General features: G+C 41.0%; 1 protein-coding gene across 5 annotated transcripts in view; it reads right to left on the bottom strand.

The window, feature by feature from the left end:
- Positions 1–13040, bottom strand: part of PRDM16 (PR/SET domain 16) — a 909210-nt gene that overhangs the window by 634775 nt on the left and 261395 nt on the right. For all 5 annotated transcript variants that reach the window (XM_082273292.1, XM_082273289.1, XM_082273288.1 and 2 more), the window contains exon 2: positions 5592–5941. In XM_082273292.1, the coding sequence (XP_082129418.1) occupies positions 5592–5941 (350 nt within the window). The remainder of the gene's footprint in view (positions 1–5591; positions 5942–13040) is intronic.

Genomic DNA, 13040 nt, shown 5'->3' on the forward strand with positions numbered 1-13040 from the left:
TGTAAAATGCCTGGAAAAAAAGCCCATAAAAACACCTGTAAATAGCAACGACAAGTTGTGAACGTAGCCTAAAACGTCTAGGATATATAGACTTTATATCTTTAGATATTTTCTTTATTTGCTTAAAATGTTTTAAAAAAAATAAATATATATTTTGCTATTTTTGTTCCTGGCTTATAGAGTTCCAATTAGAGAGCAGCAGGCCACAAGTGAGCATCTACTGCCAGGCTGTCTTATTAGAAAGGCTGGAGTTCTCACATAGATTATGAAGGAGCCCTGTATTAAATGTTTATTTTTAAAAATAAAAATGTTATTCAACCTAAAACAAAATAAAATAAAAATCTATATTTATAAACTTGAAAACAATAAAAAAAAAAAAATCAACCTAAAACCATGAAAGCCTGGAGTTCTCACAAATTATGGAGGAGCCCTGTATTAAATGTTTATTTTAAAAAAAATAAAAATTTTATTCAACCTAAAACAAAATAAAATAAAAATCTATATTTATAAACTTGGAAAAAAAAAAAAAAAATCAACCTGAAACCATGAAAGCCTGGAGTGTTCTCAGATAGATTATGGAGGAGCCCTGTATTAAATGTTTATTTTTAAAAATAAAAATGTTATTCAACCTAAAACAAAATAAAATAAAAATCTATACTTATAAACTTGAAAACAATAAAAAAAAAAATCAACCTAAAACCATGAAAGCTTGGAGTTCTCACAAATTATGGAGGAGCCCTGTATTAAATGTTTATTTTAAAAAAATAAAAATTTTATTCACCCTAAAACAAAATAAAATAAAAATCTATATTTATAAACTTGAAAACAATAAAAAAAAAATCAACCTGAAACCATGAAAGGTTTGCTTAAGATCAGTAATCTGCAGAATGACCTATGCAACAATTATATACGTTATATCAATATTTTTTTAACAAAACTGGGGTTTTCCTTAAAACGTCTAGGATATGTAGACTTTGAGCTCCAGAGACACATGAGAATGTTCTTTTCAGTGGAAACTCCCAGAATTTAGAGTAAAAAAATAATAAAGGAATGCTTTATATAGAAATAAATGACAGCAAGCGAAAAGTATATCGTTCTTCAGGAATTAGGCCAGAACTTACTATTGGCTGGTTTCACTGGTCCCAATTCTCTGACTAATAAAATGAACATAGGGGGTAAATACATTGGGGGGGGGGGGATTTACTAGAACTGGAGCAGACAGAATCTGAAGCGACTGTGCGTAGTAACCAGTGTTAATTTTGACATCAAACTTCGTCGTTTTTCAGTCGACTAAAATCAAATGGGTTTAGTAAAATTGTAATGCATTATTTAAAAGAGATGTAGAAAGATGATCCGCACACCGGTAGTTGCTCTTAAAAAAATCTTCATCTTTATTCAGGAACCACAGAACACAACTGCTGTTGATATGATCAGTTGATGCGTTTCAGCCTATAAGGCCTTAGTCATAACTCATGTTATGACTAAGGCTTTATAGGCTGAAACACATCAGCTGATCTTATCAGCAGTTGTGTTCTGTGGTTCCTGAATAAAGATGAAGATTTTTTAGGAGCAACTACTGGTGTGCGGATCATCTTTCTACATATGTACTCAGTTAAACGGCTGTGGATCGGGCACCCGGGAGCTCATTTATTGGGGAGCTGTATGGGTAGTAGCACTGCTCCTTCTGTTTGCATTATTTAAAAGAAAGGTTTGGGACTTTTTAAAAAGAATCATACTTACCTAGGTGGATGCTGCATTGGTCCCCTGCCAGCTCTAAGACTGAGAACTGAGCGATCAAACATCGCTGATCCCTCAGTTCTCAGAGCTCCATGAGCAGAGAGCTGGTGACTGTCAGTCTTCGGCTCTCTGCTCTGAGCCCCCCCCCCCCCCGCTCACTGGAGTGCTGGGCTATGGAGGGGGCGGGAGAGGCTGGTTCAGGCTCTCAGCCGCTTGCTTAGAGGCTGAGCCAGGTGCCATTCCAGGGTTCTGGGTGGATCCCTACCATATGGTCGCGCTCTTTTTTTACCCTGCCTGGATCAGCTTTGATGTCAGCCGACAGCGAGCTCCAGCCCACTGTCTGCTGAAAACGGGTCACAGGAGTACAGAACAAATTACACTCATCTGATCCACAGGAGAAGCTTTGGCTGTACTTCTTCTTTAAGCATTTTCCTAGAATTGCCAAACTCGTTGTATGCTCCTTGATTAAAAATCGAATAATGTTATTATTTATTGTATTAAGGTTTGAACATGCAGACACAGATTTATCCATTGTGATATAGAACGTCTTTATAAATAAAACCAAGTTTCATAAACAAACAAAAATATTGCTTTTTGTCAAACAGAAGTGCAACATTAATGCCCCGTACACACGTGCAGATTGTCGGCCGAAAATGTTTGGCCGCTGAACGATCGGCCGATTTTCGGCTTGTTAGCATGATGCTTCCGACAGCCGACAGCGCACTTTCGGCCGAAAAGAATCTGTCGTGCAAGCATTAAAATTTTTGTATGCCGACACCAGAGCGGCCGATTGTTCGCCAGTCAGTACAGAATTCGGCCGACAATCAGCAGATTTGCAAGACTGGGCATGCTCAGAAAAGAAAAAACACAGGGAAAGTTAACCATCACATGACATCACTTCTGCAGTCGGCTGTAGTCGGCGGACAAAATTCTTGTGCAGTCTTTTGCACTTTTCAACAGACACGACAGCCCGGGGACAAAAGACGGCCGATCGTTCGGCCGACGATCGGTACGTGTGTACGGGGCATAAAATAAAAAAACAAAAACTGTGACCTTTAGACCCCGTTCACACAGGGGCAACGCTACTTGCTGGGGCAACCTGTGAACTCCGCGCGACATGCACGGACTTCATATCATTGAAGTCAATGCAGGTCGCCTCCAGGTCGCCCCAAAGTAGTACAGAACCCTTTTTCTAAGTCGAAGCGACTTGTGTCGCTCCTATTAGAACGGGTCCTGTGCTAATCAATGGCGAGCGACCCACCACGACTTGTCAGGCGACCAAGTCGCCTGACAAGTCGCGCTAGTGTGAATGGGGACTTATTAGCTGTAATGCCACTGCACATATTACCTGAATATGTTACCAACATCTGAATTGTTTTAGTTTTATTCGTATTTTAGTCAACTAAAATCTCCAGTACCAGTGTTAACTTAGTTGACGAAATCAACACTGATAGTCACCAATCAGCTTCAAACTTCAGCTTGTTCAGTTAAGTTTTGAAAATGAAAGATAGAAGCTGATTGGTTGCCATGCACACCTTCTCCTGTTTCTGGCTTTCCCAAATTTGGTAAATTTGCCTCACTATTAGGGATGAACGAACGGTTCGGGTCGACCATCGGTTCGACCCGAACATTGGCTGTTCGAAATTCGGCCGAATTCCAAACTTTTTGCGGTAAAAGTTCAGAATTCGGCCACCAGAACCGCCCAAAATGCAATGGGACAGGAACTGGGCTTTAAAAGCCAGTGATTGGCCCAGAAACATCAGTAAAAGTAGATTGGAGTGACTAGGGGGTCCAGAGGCCAATCAGGAGTGAATACGCCCCCTAGTATATAACATAGCCCCGCCAAACCTCTAGCACTGTAATAGAGAGGCTGTGCAATAGAGTGGAAGCATTTCTGTTACTCCTGCTGCTCCAGTGTCATTTTGCAATTATTAGTGTGAGGAAAGGGATATGCAGTGTAGTTAGGGTACTATATACCACTATAGTTAGATTCAATAATCTAGTTTCTGTAGAGAAAGTTTTTAGTGTCAGGGTGACCGTAGTGTAGTTTAGGGTGAAATGACTCTGCTATGCCAGGGTGACCGAACTCTTCCATGTCAGGGTGACCGTAGTGTATTTTTAAGAACTTTTTTTGTGTGATTAATAGTCCCTTGGGCATGACCCTAGGCACTTTTTAGGGGCATTTATTGGGTTTTAGGGCTTCAAAATGGTGTTTCTTGATTCCATATATATATATATACATACACATATATACATATATATATATATATATATATATACACACACCCATATATATATATATATATATATATATATATATATATATATATATATATACACACACACCCATATATATATATATATATATATATACCCCTATACAGAAGTTCAGGTGTCATGCCTGCCTCCAAAGACACCCAAAAAAATGCCCAATAAACACCTGAAACAAAAACGCCCAAGTGTGAAAGGAGCGTGACCCCATCCCTGCGCAACTGAAATTCTAAGTAAAATTATCTTTTTTTTTTCTGGTTCTGGACATGCTACAGAGCTGAATTTTCACAGGTACACTTTTTAGACCCCCCAGACACTAAATCCAAAGAAATCTCATTTTTTTTTTTCAATAATTGGCTCTCTATCAAAAACGACAATTTTTAAAAACTTTTTTTGTGTGATTAATAGTCCCTGGGGCATGACCCAGAACCCTAGGCACTTTTTAGGGGCATTTGTTGGGTTTTAGGGCTTCAAAATGGTGTTTTTTGATTCCAGAAGTTCGGGTCCCATTGATTTCAATGGGGTTCTGGAATCCGAACCGAACTTTCGGGAAATTCGGGTGTTCTAGTCGAACCGAACTTTTCAAAAGTTCGATCATCCCTACTCACTATATGCTGTAGTGGCTGAGATATACACACTATATAGACAAACGTATGAGCACACCCCTTCAAGTGATTGGGTTTAGGTGTTTCCACCAAAGGGTACTACTCATACTTCCACATAGACATTGTAAACAATTGTGCTCTTCCAGCCTTGCGGTGAAGGCCCTTTTCTGTTCTAGCATGACTGTACCCCTGTGCACAAAGCCAGCTCCATAAAGACACGGTTTAATAAGTCTGGTTAGGAGGAACTTGAGTATCCTCCACATAGCCCCGAACTTAACCCAACTGAACACATTTGGGATGAATTGGAATGCTAACTGTGATTCAGGTTTTCTTATCCAACACCAGTACCTGACCTCGCACATGCTCTTTTGGCTGAATGACCACGAATTCCCTCGGACACACTCCAAAATCTTGTAGAATGCCTTCTCAGAAGAGTGGAAGCTGTTACCTCCACCAGGGCAGGCCAACGCTATACGAACGTCCATGGTTTTGAAATGGGTATTGATATGTGTTAATATATAGCGTGGTGAAAGCAGCTAAATGGACCAGATGTGAGGGTCTGAACGCCATAATTGCCTTGTTAACCAAAGATAGAGGAAGTTGGTTGAAGTTGACTCACTGCCTGGTCCAAGACACAGATAAGGGACACTGGAAGGGGGCAATATATAAAGACTGGCTATTTTTTTTTATGAAGGGTATAGTATCAGTTTCTTTTTTTTAATGGAATTAGTACAAAAAATAGGGTTGAGCAACAAACACAGAATTTAGTATCAAAGGCAACATTAGAGGCTGGCCCAGCATCTTTCATATGGGATGGGCAAATCTGAAATTTTATCACACTATATTAGAAAGAATAAGCAGCATGAAAGGCCCCCTCATATCCTTCTGCTCTAGGTCCCAACCAGACCTCCATTCCTTTTAGAAACCAATAGAGGAAAAGCCAATTGCTCTGGTTAATAAGGCTGACGTTTGACTTACTTCCCATCCTAGGTTGCTCTCCTTTAACGTGTTCTTCTGTGTCATGATATAAGGTCCTAATCTTTCCCCGATTTCCAACCTTTTCTTGGCCCAAATGCCCAAGCCAGCTCCGGGTACTGAGGACTCTCTGAGCTCAAAGTCCGATGGGATTGGAATGTCGTCAGGAATGAAGACAGGGGCCTCGTAAGGAGAACCTTCCTTTGGGGTGTAGTCTTCGCTGGTCGGGAAAGGCGAAGGAGGTCCTACGGGGATGGGTGACATAATACTGTCCTCCGTCTCTTCTTCTGCGCTGTCACCTCCAAGGAGATCCGGGTCAGGCTCATACATATTATTGACAAGGTCACTGTCACCTGAAAGAGGGAACAACAGTGTTTAGGAAAAAAGAGAACTAAGCCTGAGCCACAGTATTGTAATAATGTAATATAAATGTAAGCTTGAGCTATTGATTTCGGCAAACAACAAAAAAGGTATAAATTGGTATTAAATAGAAATAAATGGAACGACTGAAAAAAAAAAAAGACTAAAGCTTCACGTTATGGGTATATGAAAAGAATGTACAATGCTAATATGTAACATTTATTTTCTACCCTAACCGACTAAAGAAAAATATAACATTTAATTTATTAATTAATGAATGAATTAATTAATTTTAATTCATTTTTAATTAATGAAAAAATTAATTAGGAAAAAAGAGAACTAAGCCTGAGCCACAGTATTGTAATAATGTAATATAAATGTAAGCTTGAGCTATTGATTTCGGCAAACAACAAAAAAGGTTTAAAATAGGTATGAAATAGAAATAAATGGAAAGACTGAAAAAAAAAAAAACACTAAAGCTTAACGTTATGGGTATATGAAAAGAATGTATAATGCTAATATGTAACATTTATTTTCTACCCGACTAAAGAAAAATATAAAATTTAATTTATTAATGAATTAATGAATTAATTAATTTATTATTAATTAATTTATTTATTAATCAAAAATTTTATAAAATATCTTTATTTGAATCTACAATGTCCACATAAAATAATATCTAATTTCATAAAAAAAATAGTCATATTTAAAAAAAAAAAAAAAAAAAGTTTTCACGTGATGGGATCTCCACGCTTCTGCTAGTCAGAACACACAATACATTGCTGAAGATAACAGCTCGATCTGTTACATTGTAACTGCAAAAGTTCCAAAAGTATGAAATTTATTTTTTTTTATAACTCTTTGGGGATGATTTACCTAAAATATCCTAAATATAATAATAGTAATATATTGCAGTTTATCTGTTGGAACTGCGTTACTAATAATTTATGTTGTTCTTGGGTTTAGATGCATGTTAAGGCCTTTGGCCAGCTTTACTCAAACATTGCATTACATTGAGGAAACCTTAAAAATCATTTTTGGGTTACAGGGAACCCCTGCTTAAAATTATGATATCTACAACTCATTGTACATTAGTAGTGGTCATGCCCCTTTACCTTGGTGGGTATTGGAAAAGTTCCCTTCTACATTGTAAATCTTTAAAACCTTGTACAATGGTGGTCAGGAGGAAAGGTGCTTAACGCGTGATTGCAAAGGAAGTTTTTTATTTATTTATTTAATTTTTTATTTATTTTTAATAACAAAAATTTCTATATTTACTTACTCTGTGCAATAGACCTGCACAGAGCGGGCCTGAACCTCCTCTTCTTGGGTCTCCTGTCGGTGCTACTGGCCCCTCCGACCTGTCCAGTGCTATAACCGCTTCCCAAGGGGGCACTCGTGCGCGCTCACTCCCGAGCCCAGCTGCTACGTCCACTGACTCAGCCCCGCCTCCCGCCTCCCGTTCCCTCGTCACTGACTTTGATTGACAGCACTGGGAGCCAGTGGCTCCCAGTGCCCCAGCAAAGCCAGGGGAAGTGAGGAGAGAGAAGAGCTGCAGACGTAGCCTTGATGAACAGAGAGTGCTGCTGAACCACCAAAACACATTGGCTGTTGCAAGACACATTTTTTTTTAAAGGACTATACAAGCTGGTGTGGCCCTCTCATCTTTTAAAGACTTTAGAAAAAACTCTTCTGGGGCTCCAGCAAGACCCCAGAGTCGCTGGTGAGCAGCCTGTAAGACTAAAAACAACCCATTGAGCTATGACCCATCTTCATAAAGCTCATCACTCCTTCATAGCAAAGATTGCCCTTATATTGTTGGCCAGAGGGGTAGATGAACACTTTTAATGGTGTTTAGTGGAAGGCATGCCTTCTTATACTGCTTGTTGCTCAAGAAACCCTTAGAAGTCTTCAAAGGAAAATAAAGGTTCCATGGAACCCTGGTTGAGAAAGACTTCTTTAGGCCAAAGCTCTCAGCTGCTCCTCATTTGGAGGGCCTGTCCCTCTTTTTAACCAAAACCAGGACTTCATGGACAACTGTTGCTAATGACATATCGCCAGTGGAAGAATAACATGGGAGAGTCTTCCACTTACCTCTAAAGAATGAGGAGTCACTCCCTATCTGGCTCTGAATTCCGCCAAATCCTGACAGCTAGCAGTGATAGTGACATCTACTGCCTCAGCTAGCGAGGGGCAGATTCCAAAGAAACTGGCTGTACATATATGCCTTGGCCATGATGCAGCAGGAAAAATGTGGTCGATTTCACTGGGAGGGGGGGCATTGCTGACCCCAAACATGATTAATGCAGGTCAATAGGGCCACATAACAACATGGTCCACCAGCTGGAGATATAGCAGGGGTGTTTAACCACTTTACGACCAGCCGCCGCAGTCTGGCTCGTACAGGCAAAGTGCCGTACATGTACTGCGCTCACCTGGGAGGAGCTAGGGGGCAATCACGCGCCGCCAGAGGCGCGCTCCCGCCCACCGCTCGTCAGCAGGGGAGCCAGTGCGGATGTCAGATGGCTCCGATGGCCGCCGGCCACCCGCGATCTCCCGCCGCTGACAGAGAAGGACGGACGGCTGATGTAAACACAGCCGTCCGTACTTCTCCCTAAAGTGATCACAGATGTCATGTGATCCCGCTATATAGGATTACATGTCTCTGTGATGCCTTAACAAGCCACGCCCCCCCACAGTTAGAATCACACCCCTAGGGTCACATTTAACCCCTTCATCACCAACAGTGTTAACCCCCAGTGTTAACCCCTTCCCTGCCAGTGTCATTATTACAGTAACAGTGCATATTTTTTAGCACTGATTACTGTAGTAATGTCACTGGTCCCCTCAAAAGTGTCAAAAATGTCAGTTGGGGGTCCGATCTGTCCACTGCAATGTCGCAGTCCCGCAAAAAAACCCAGATCGCCACCATTACTAGTAAAGAAAAAAAACAATAAAAATGACATAAATCTTTCCCGTAGTTAGTAAACGCAATAACTTTTGCGCAAACCAATCAAAATACGCTTATATATGCGATTTTTTTTTACCAAAAATATGTAGCAGAAAACAAATTGGCCTAAAATGTTAAAAAAATTTGATTTTTACTTTTTTCTTTTGAGAATTTCATATAAAAGAAAGTGAAAATATATATATTTTTTTTTTCAAAATTGTCGCTCTTTTTTTGTTTATAGCGCAAAAAATAAAAATCGCACAGGTGATCAAATACCACCAAAAGAAAGCTCTATTTGTGGGGAAACAAGGACGTCAATTTTGTTTGGGTACAGCGTCGCATGACCGTGCAATTTTCCGTTAAATTCACGCAGTGCCAAATCGCAAAATAGGGCCTGGTCATTGAGCAGCCAGATCCTCCGGTCTAAAAGTGGTTTGCCTACATATTTTGTGCCCCTAGGTGTCCCTTCTTTTTTTTCTCAGATGGTTAGGATGTGTGCTTAGGTCTTATATTCTCTAGGCCTTGTGCCATAATTATCGGTGATTCTGACATTCTAGGTAGCAAAATGGTCCACAAAAATGGCCTTATGTAAGTGACAACGGCCTGTGCATTGTTTGTCAATGAGCTGACTCCAATGGTAGGGCAATTTGTATCAGAACCTCTGAATTTTGCAATCCCAGCACAGGCCTGCAATCACTCCTAACCAGACTTCAATTACAGCGCGAGTGTTTCTAATCACTCTTTCATAACTCTTTGGAAGGCCCTGCCAAGAACATGGCTTTTTACGAGTTTGGAAATCCTCGCTACACAATAGCATGTTATTTTCTTGCGTTATAAACCTGAAATTCCTGACTCTGGTTATGCAGCGGTTTCAGAGTAAGGGATATGGTTTAATGACTTTACTAATGACCGCTCGGCTGCCTTACAGAAAAAAAAAAAAAAGCCATTAAACATAAAAGAAGAAAAAAAAAGTTTTGTTACAACTCCAGAGTTATTAGGTCTGCAATTACACAGCAAAACAGCATTAGCAATAACAAGCAGAAGCATGGGCCATAAATAGAAAAATAAAAATGTACAATTAATTGAACAGAAGGTTAGTGTAATATTTTCCACAGACTGGATGATTTTACTGACAAGCCGACTAACATTCAAGCGTCTCTTGCAATGAGCTTTATACTTCCTGGGCAGCTTTGGCTAAGTTTGGGTGGGGTTTCATCCAAATATAGCCACGTTTGGGGTACATTGGGTAGAAAAACATAACACCAGGAAAATATCAAAAATTATTATTGCTTTAGTGGTGAGGTCAAGTCATTGACAATTTAGCTAGGACACTTTGTTGTCTTTATATGCTGATCTACTGCATGCCAGCTGAAAGCTGAAATCATGCTTGAAGGGGGAGTGTCAGTTCCCAGGAAAGCTCTATGTCTAAAAGCACATTGTCAATGGAATTTGAGCTTGTGTCAATGACAATGGCATCTGTTTGACATCAGTTGGGCAATGTACCTAGCGTACTTCGTCATCTTTGTATTCTGGTATTTGGGCTGTGAGCTTGTGTCAATGGCATTGGTTTGACATCAGTTGGGCAATGTAGCTAGTGTACTTCGTCATCTTTATATTCTGGTCTTTGGGCTGTGAGCTTGCGTCAATGGCATTGGTTTGAAATCAGTTGGGCAATGTAGCAAGCATACTTCGTCATCTTTATATTGTGGTCTTTGGGCTATGAGCTTGTGTCAATGGCATTGGTTTGACATCAGTTGGGCAATGTAGCTTGTGTACTTCGTCATCTTTATATTCTGGTCTTTGGGCTGTGAGCTTGTGTCAATGGCATTGGTTTGACATCAGTTGGGCAATGTAGCTCGTGTACTTCGTCATCTTTATATGCTGGTCTTTGGGCTGTGAGCTTGTGTCAATGGCATTGGTTTGACATCAGTTGGGCAATGTAGCTTGGGTACTTCGTCGTCTTTATATTGTGGTCTTTGGGCTGTGAGCTTGTGTCAATGGCATTGGTTTGACATCAGTTGGGCAATGTAGCTAGCATATTTCGTCATCTTTATATTGTGGTCTTTGGGCTGTGAGCTTGTGTCAATGGCATTGGTTTGACATCAGTTGGGCAATGTAGCTAGCATATTTCGTCATCTTTATATTGTGGTCTTTGGGCTGTGAGCTTGTGTCAATGGCATTGGTTTGACATCAGTTGGGCAATGGAGCTAGCATACTTCGTCATCTTTATATTCTGGTCTTTGGGCTGTGAGCTTGTGTCAATGGCATTGGTTTGACATCAGTTGGGCAATGGAGCTAGCATACTTCGTCATCTTTATATTCTGGTATTTGGGCTGTGAGCTTGTGTCAATGGCATTGGTTTGACATCAGTTGGGCAATGGAGCTAGCGTACTTCGTCATCTTTATATGCTGGTCTTTGGGCTGTGAGCTTGTGTCAATGGCATTGGTTTGACATCAGTTGGGCAATGTAGCTAGCGTACTTCGTCCTCTTTATATGCTGGTCTTTGGGCTGTGAGCTTGTGTCAATGGCATTAGTTTGACATCAGTTGGGCAATGTAGCTAGCGTACTTCGTCATCTTTATATGCTGGTCTTTGGGCTGTGAGCTTGTGTCAATGGCATTGGTTTGACATCAGTTGGAATGCTTTGGAGATCTTTCAAAATTAATCGGCAGGTGCATTTGACCTGCAGTTGACCTCCTTCTGACCTGTGTCAAGCAAGTTTTGAATCCCTATAGACTGGGAATGCAAAATGTGTTTAGAAGTGAACAAAAGCCTGCCTATACAGTCAGCTAATACCCTAGAATTACTCCTAGTCGCAATCCTCTTCCCAAACCTCAACCAAACCTTTACTGTAAATTCGTAAGCACAACATACTAGACTAGCCTAAAAAGTCTAACACCAAAAAGGGTAATACACAAAACTGAAACAAACCACTTTCTGAAATACAATCAGCCAAGAACTGAAGCCTAGCCTTACTTCTAGCCTTAACCCTAACCCTTAGTTGTCTTCCTAAACCCCAACCTAACTTTTAAAACAACTCCCAACCCTAACCATGAACCCTCTAGCACAGTATAAAATCCAGCAAAAAGATTTTAACAGCAAAAATGTGACATACAAAACATGAAACAAACCACTTTCTGGTACAATTGGCCAAGTACCTATGCCTAGCCAAACCCCCAACCTAGATTGGAGCAAAAAGTAGGCTTGGGGGGGGGGGGGCGGGCATTCACGGTAACAGATGGTGATGGGATATTCACAGAGTCGGTCCTCCGCACTGTAATGTAAAGGGGCACTGTGATACAAAGGGGACTGCACTGTAACGGGGCACTTTAATGATTACAGTACCCCTTTATAGTGCACTACACTTTATATAATTTGCCCCTTTACATTACATTGCACCTAGCAATCACAGTCCCCCATCACAAGGCCCCTTGCAGCCCCCCCCCCTTTTCTCTCTTATCACAGTACTCCCTTTTACTCTCTGACTCCCCTGCACAGTCCTACCTTTGGCAGGCCAGAGGCAATATTCAGCCTGTATGTCCTCTCCAGCATCTACTGCCCTGCTGATAATGTCATCCTATCAGCAGGGCAGGGGGCGGGAGGAGCTGCCGATCTGGATCATATTACCAAGCAGGTGATTACCCGCTTGTTTTTATGAAAAAACTCTTGCTCTCTGTGCAGATCTCCAGCTCCACCAACAATGTCATCCTATCAGCACAGCAGGGGGTGGGAGAGCCGGGAGATGAGACACTGGCATGAAAGAGGGGGGCCCTGTCCAGACCACAGTCTCTGCCCACTTTCTGCTGTGCAGTCTGGTCACCAGCAGACCAGTCTTGTTAGGACATGTGGCTCGGCAGCCCGGTGAAATTGAAATTGAAATGTCCAGTGTGCCCTATGGCCAGTCCGGGTCTGCCCCAGCCTAAACCCTAATCTTTATTCCTTTTCTAAACTCCAGCCTAACCTTTAAACATACTCCCAACCCTTACCATGAACCCCCAAGAACAATATTAAACCAACCAAAAATTCTAATAGCAGAAATGTGGAACACAAAACCCAAACCACTTTCAGGTACACAATTGGCCAAGAACTGAAGCCTAGTCTTACCCCTGTACTTCACCCTAATCCTTAGTCCTCTTCCTGAA

The sequence above is a fragment of the Pelophylax lessonae genome (assembly GCF_965119305.1).
Source record: "Pelophylax lessonae genome assembly, chromosome: 12".
NCBI lineage: Eukaryota > Metazoa > Chordata > Amphibia > Anura > Ranidae > Pelophylax > Pelophylax lessonae.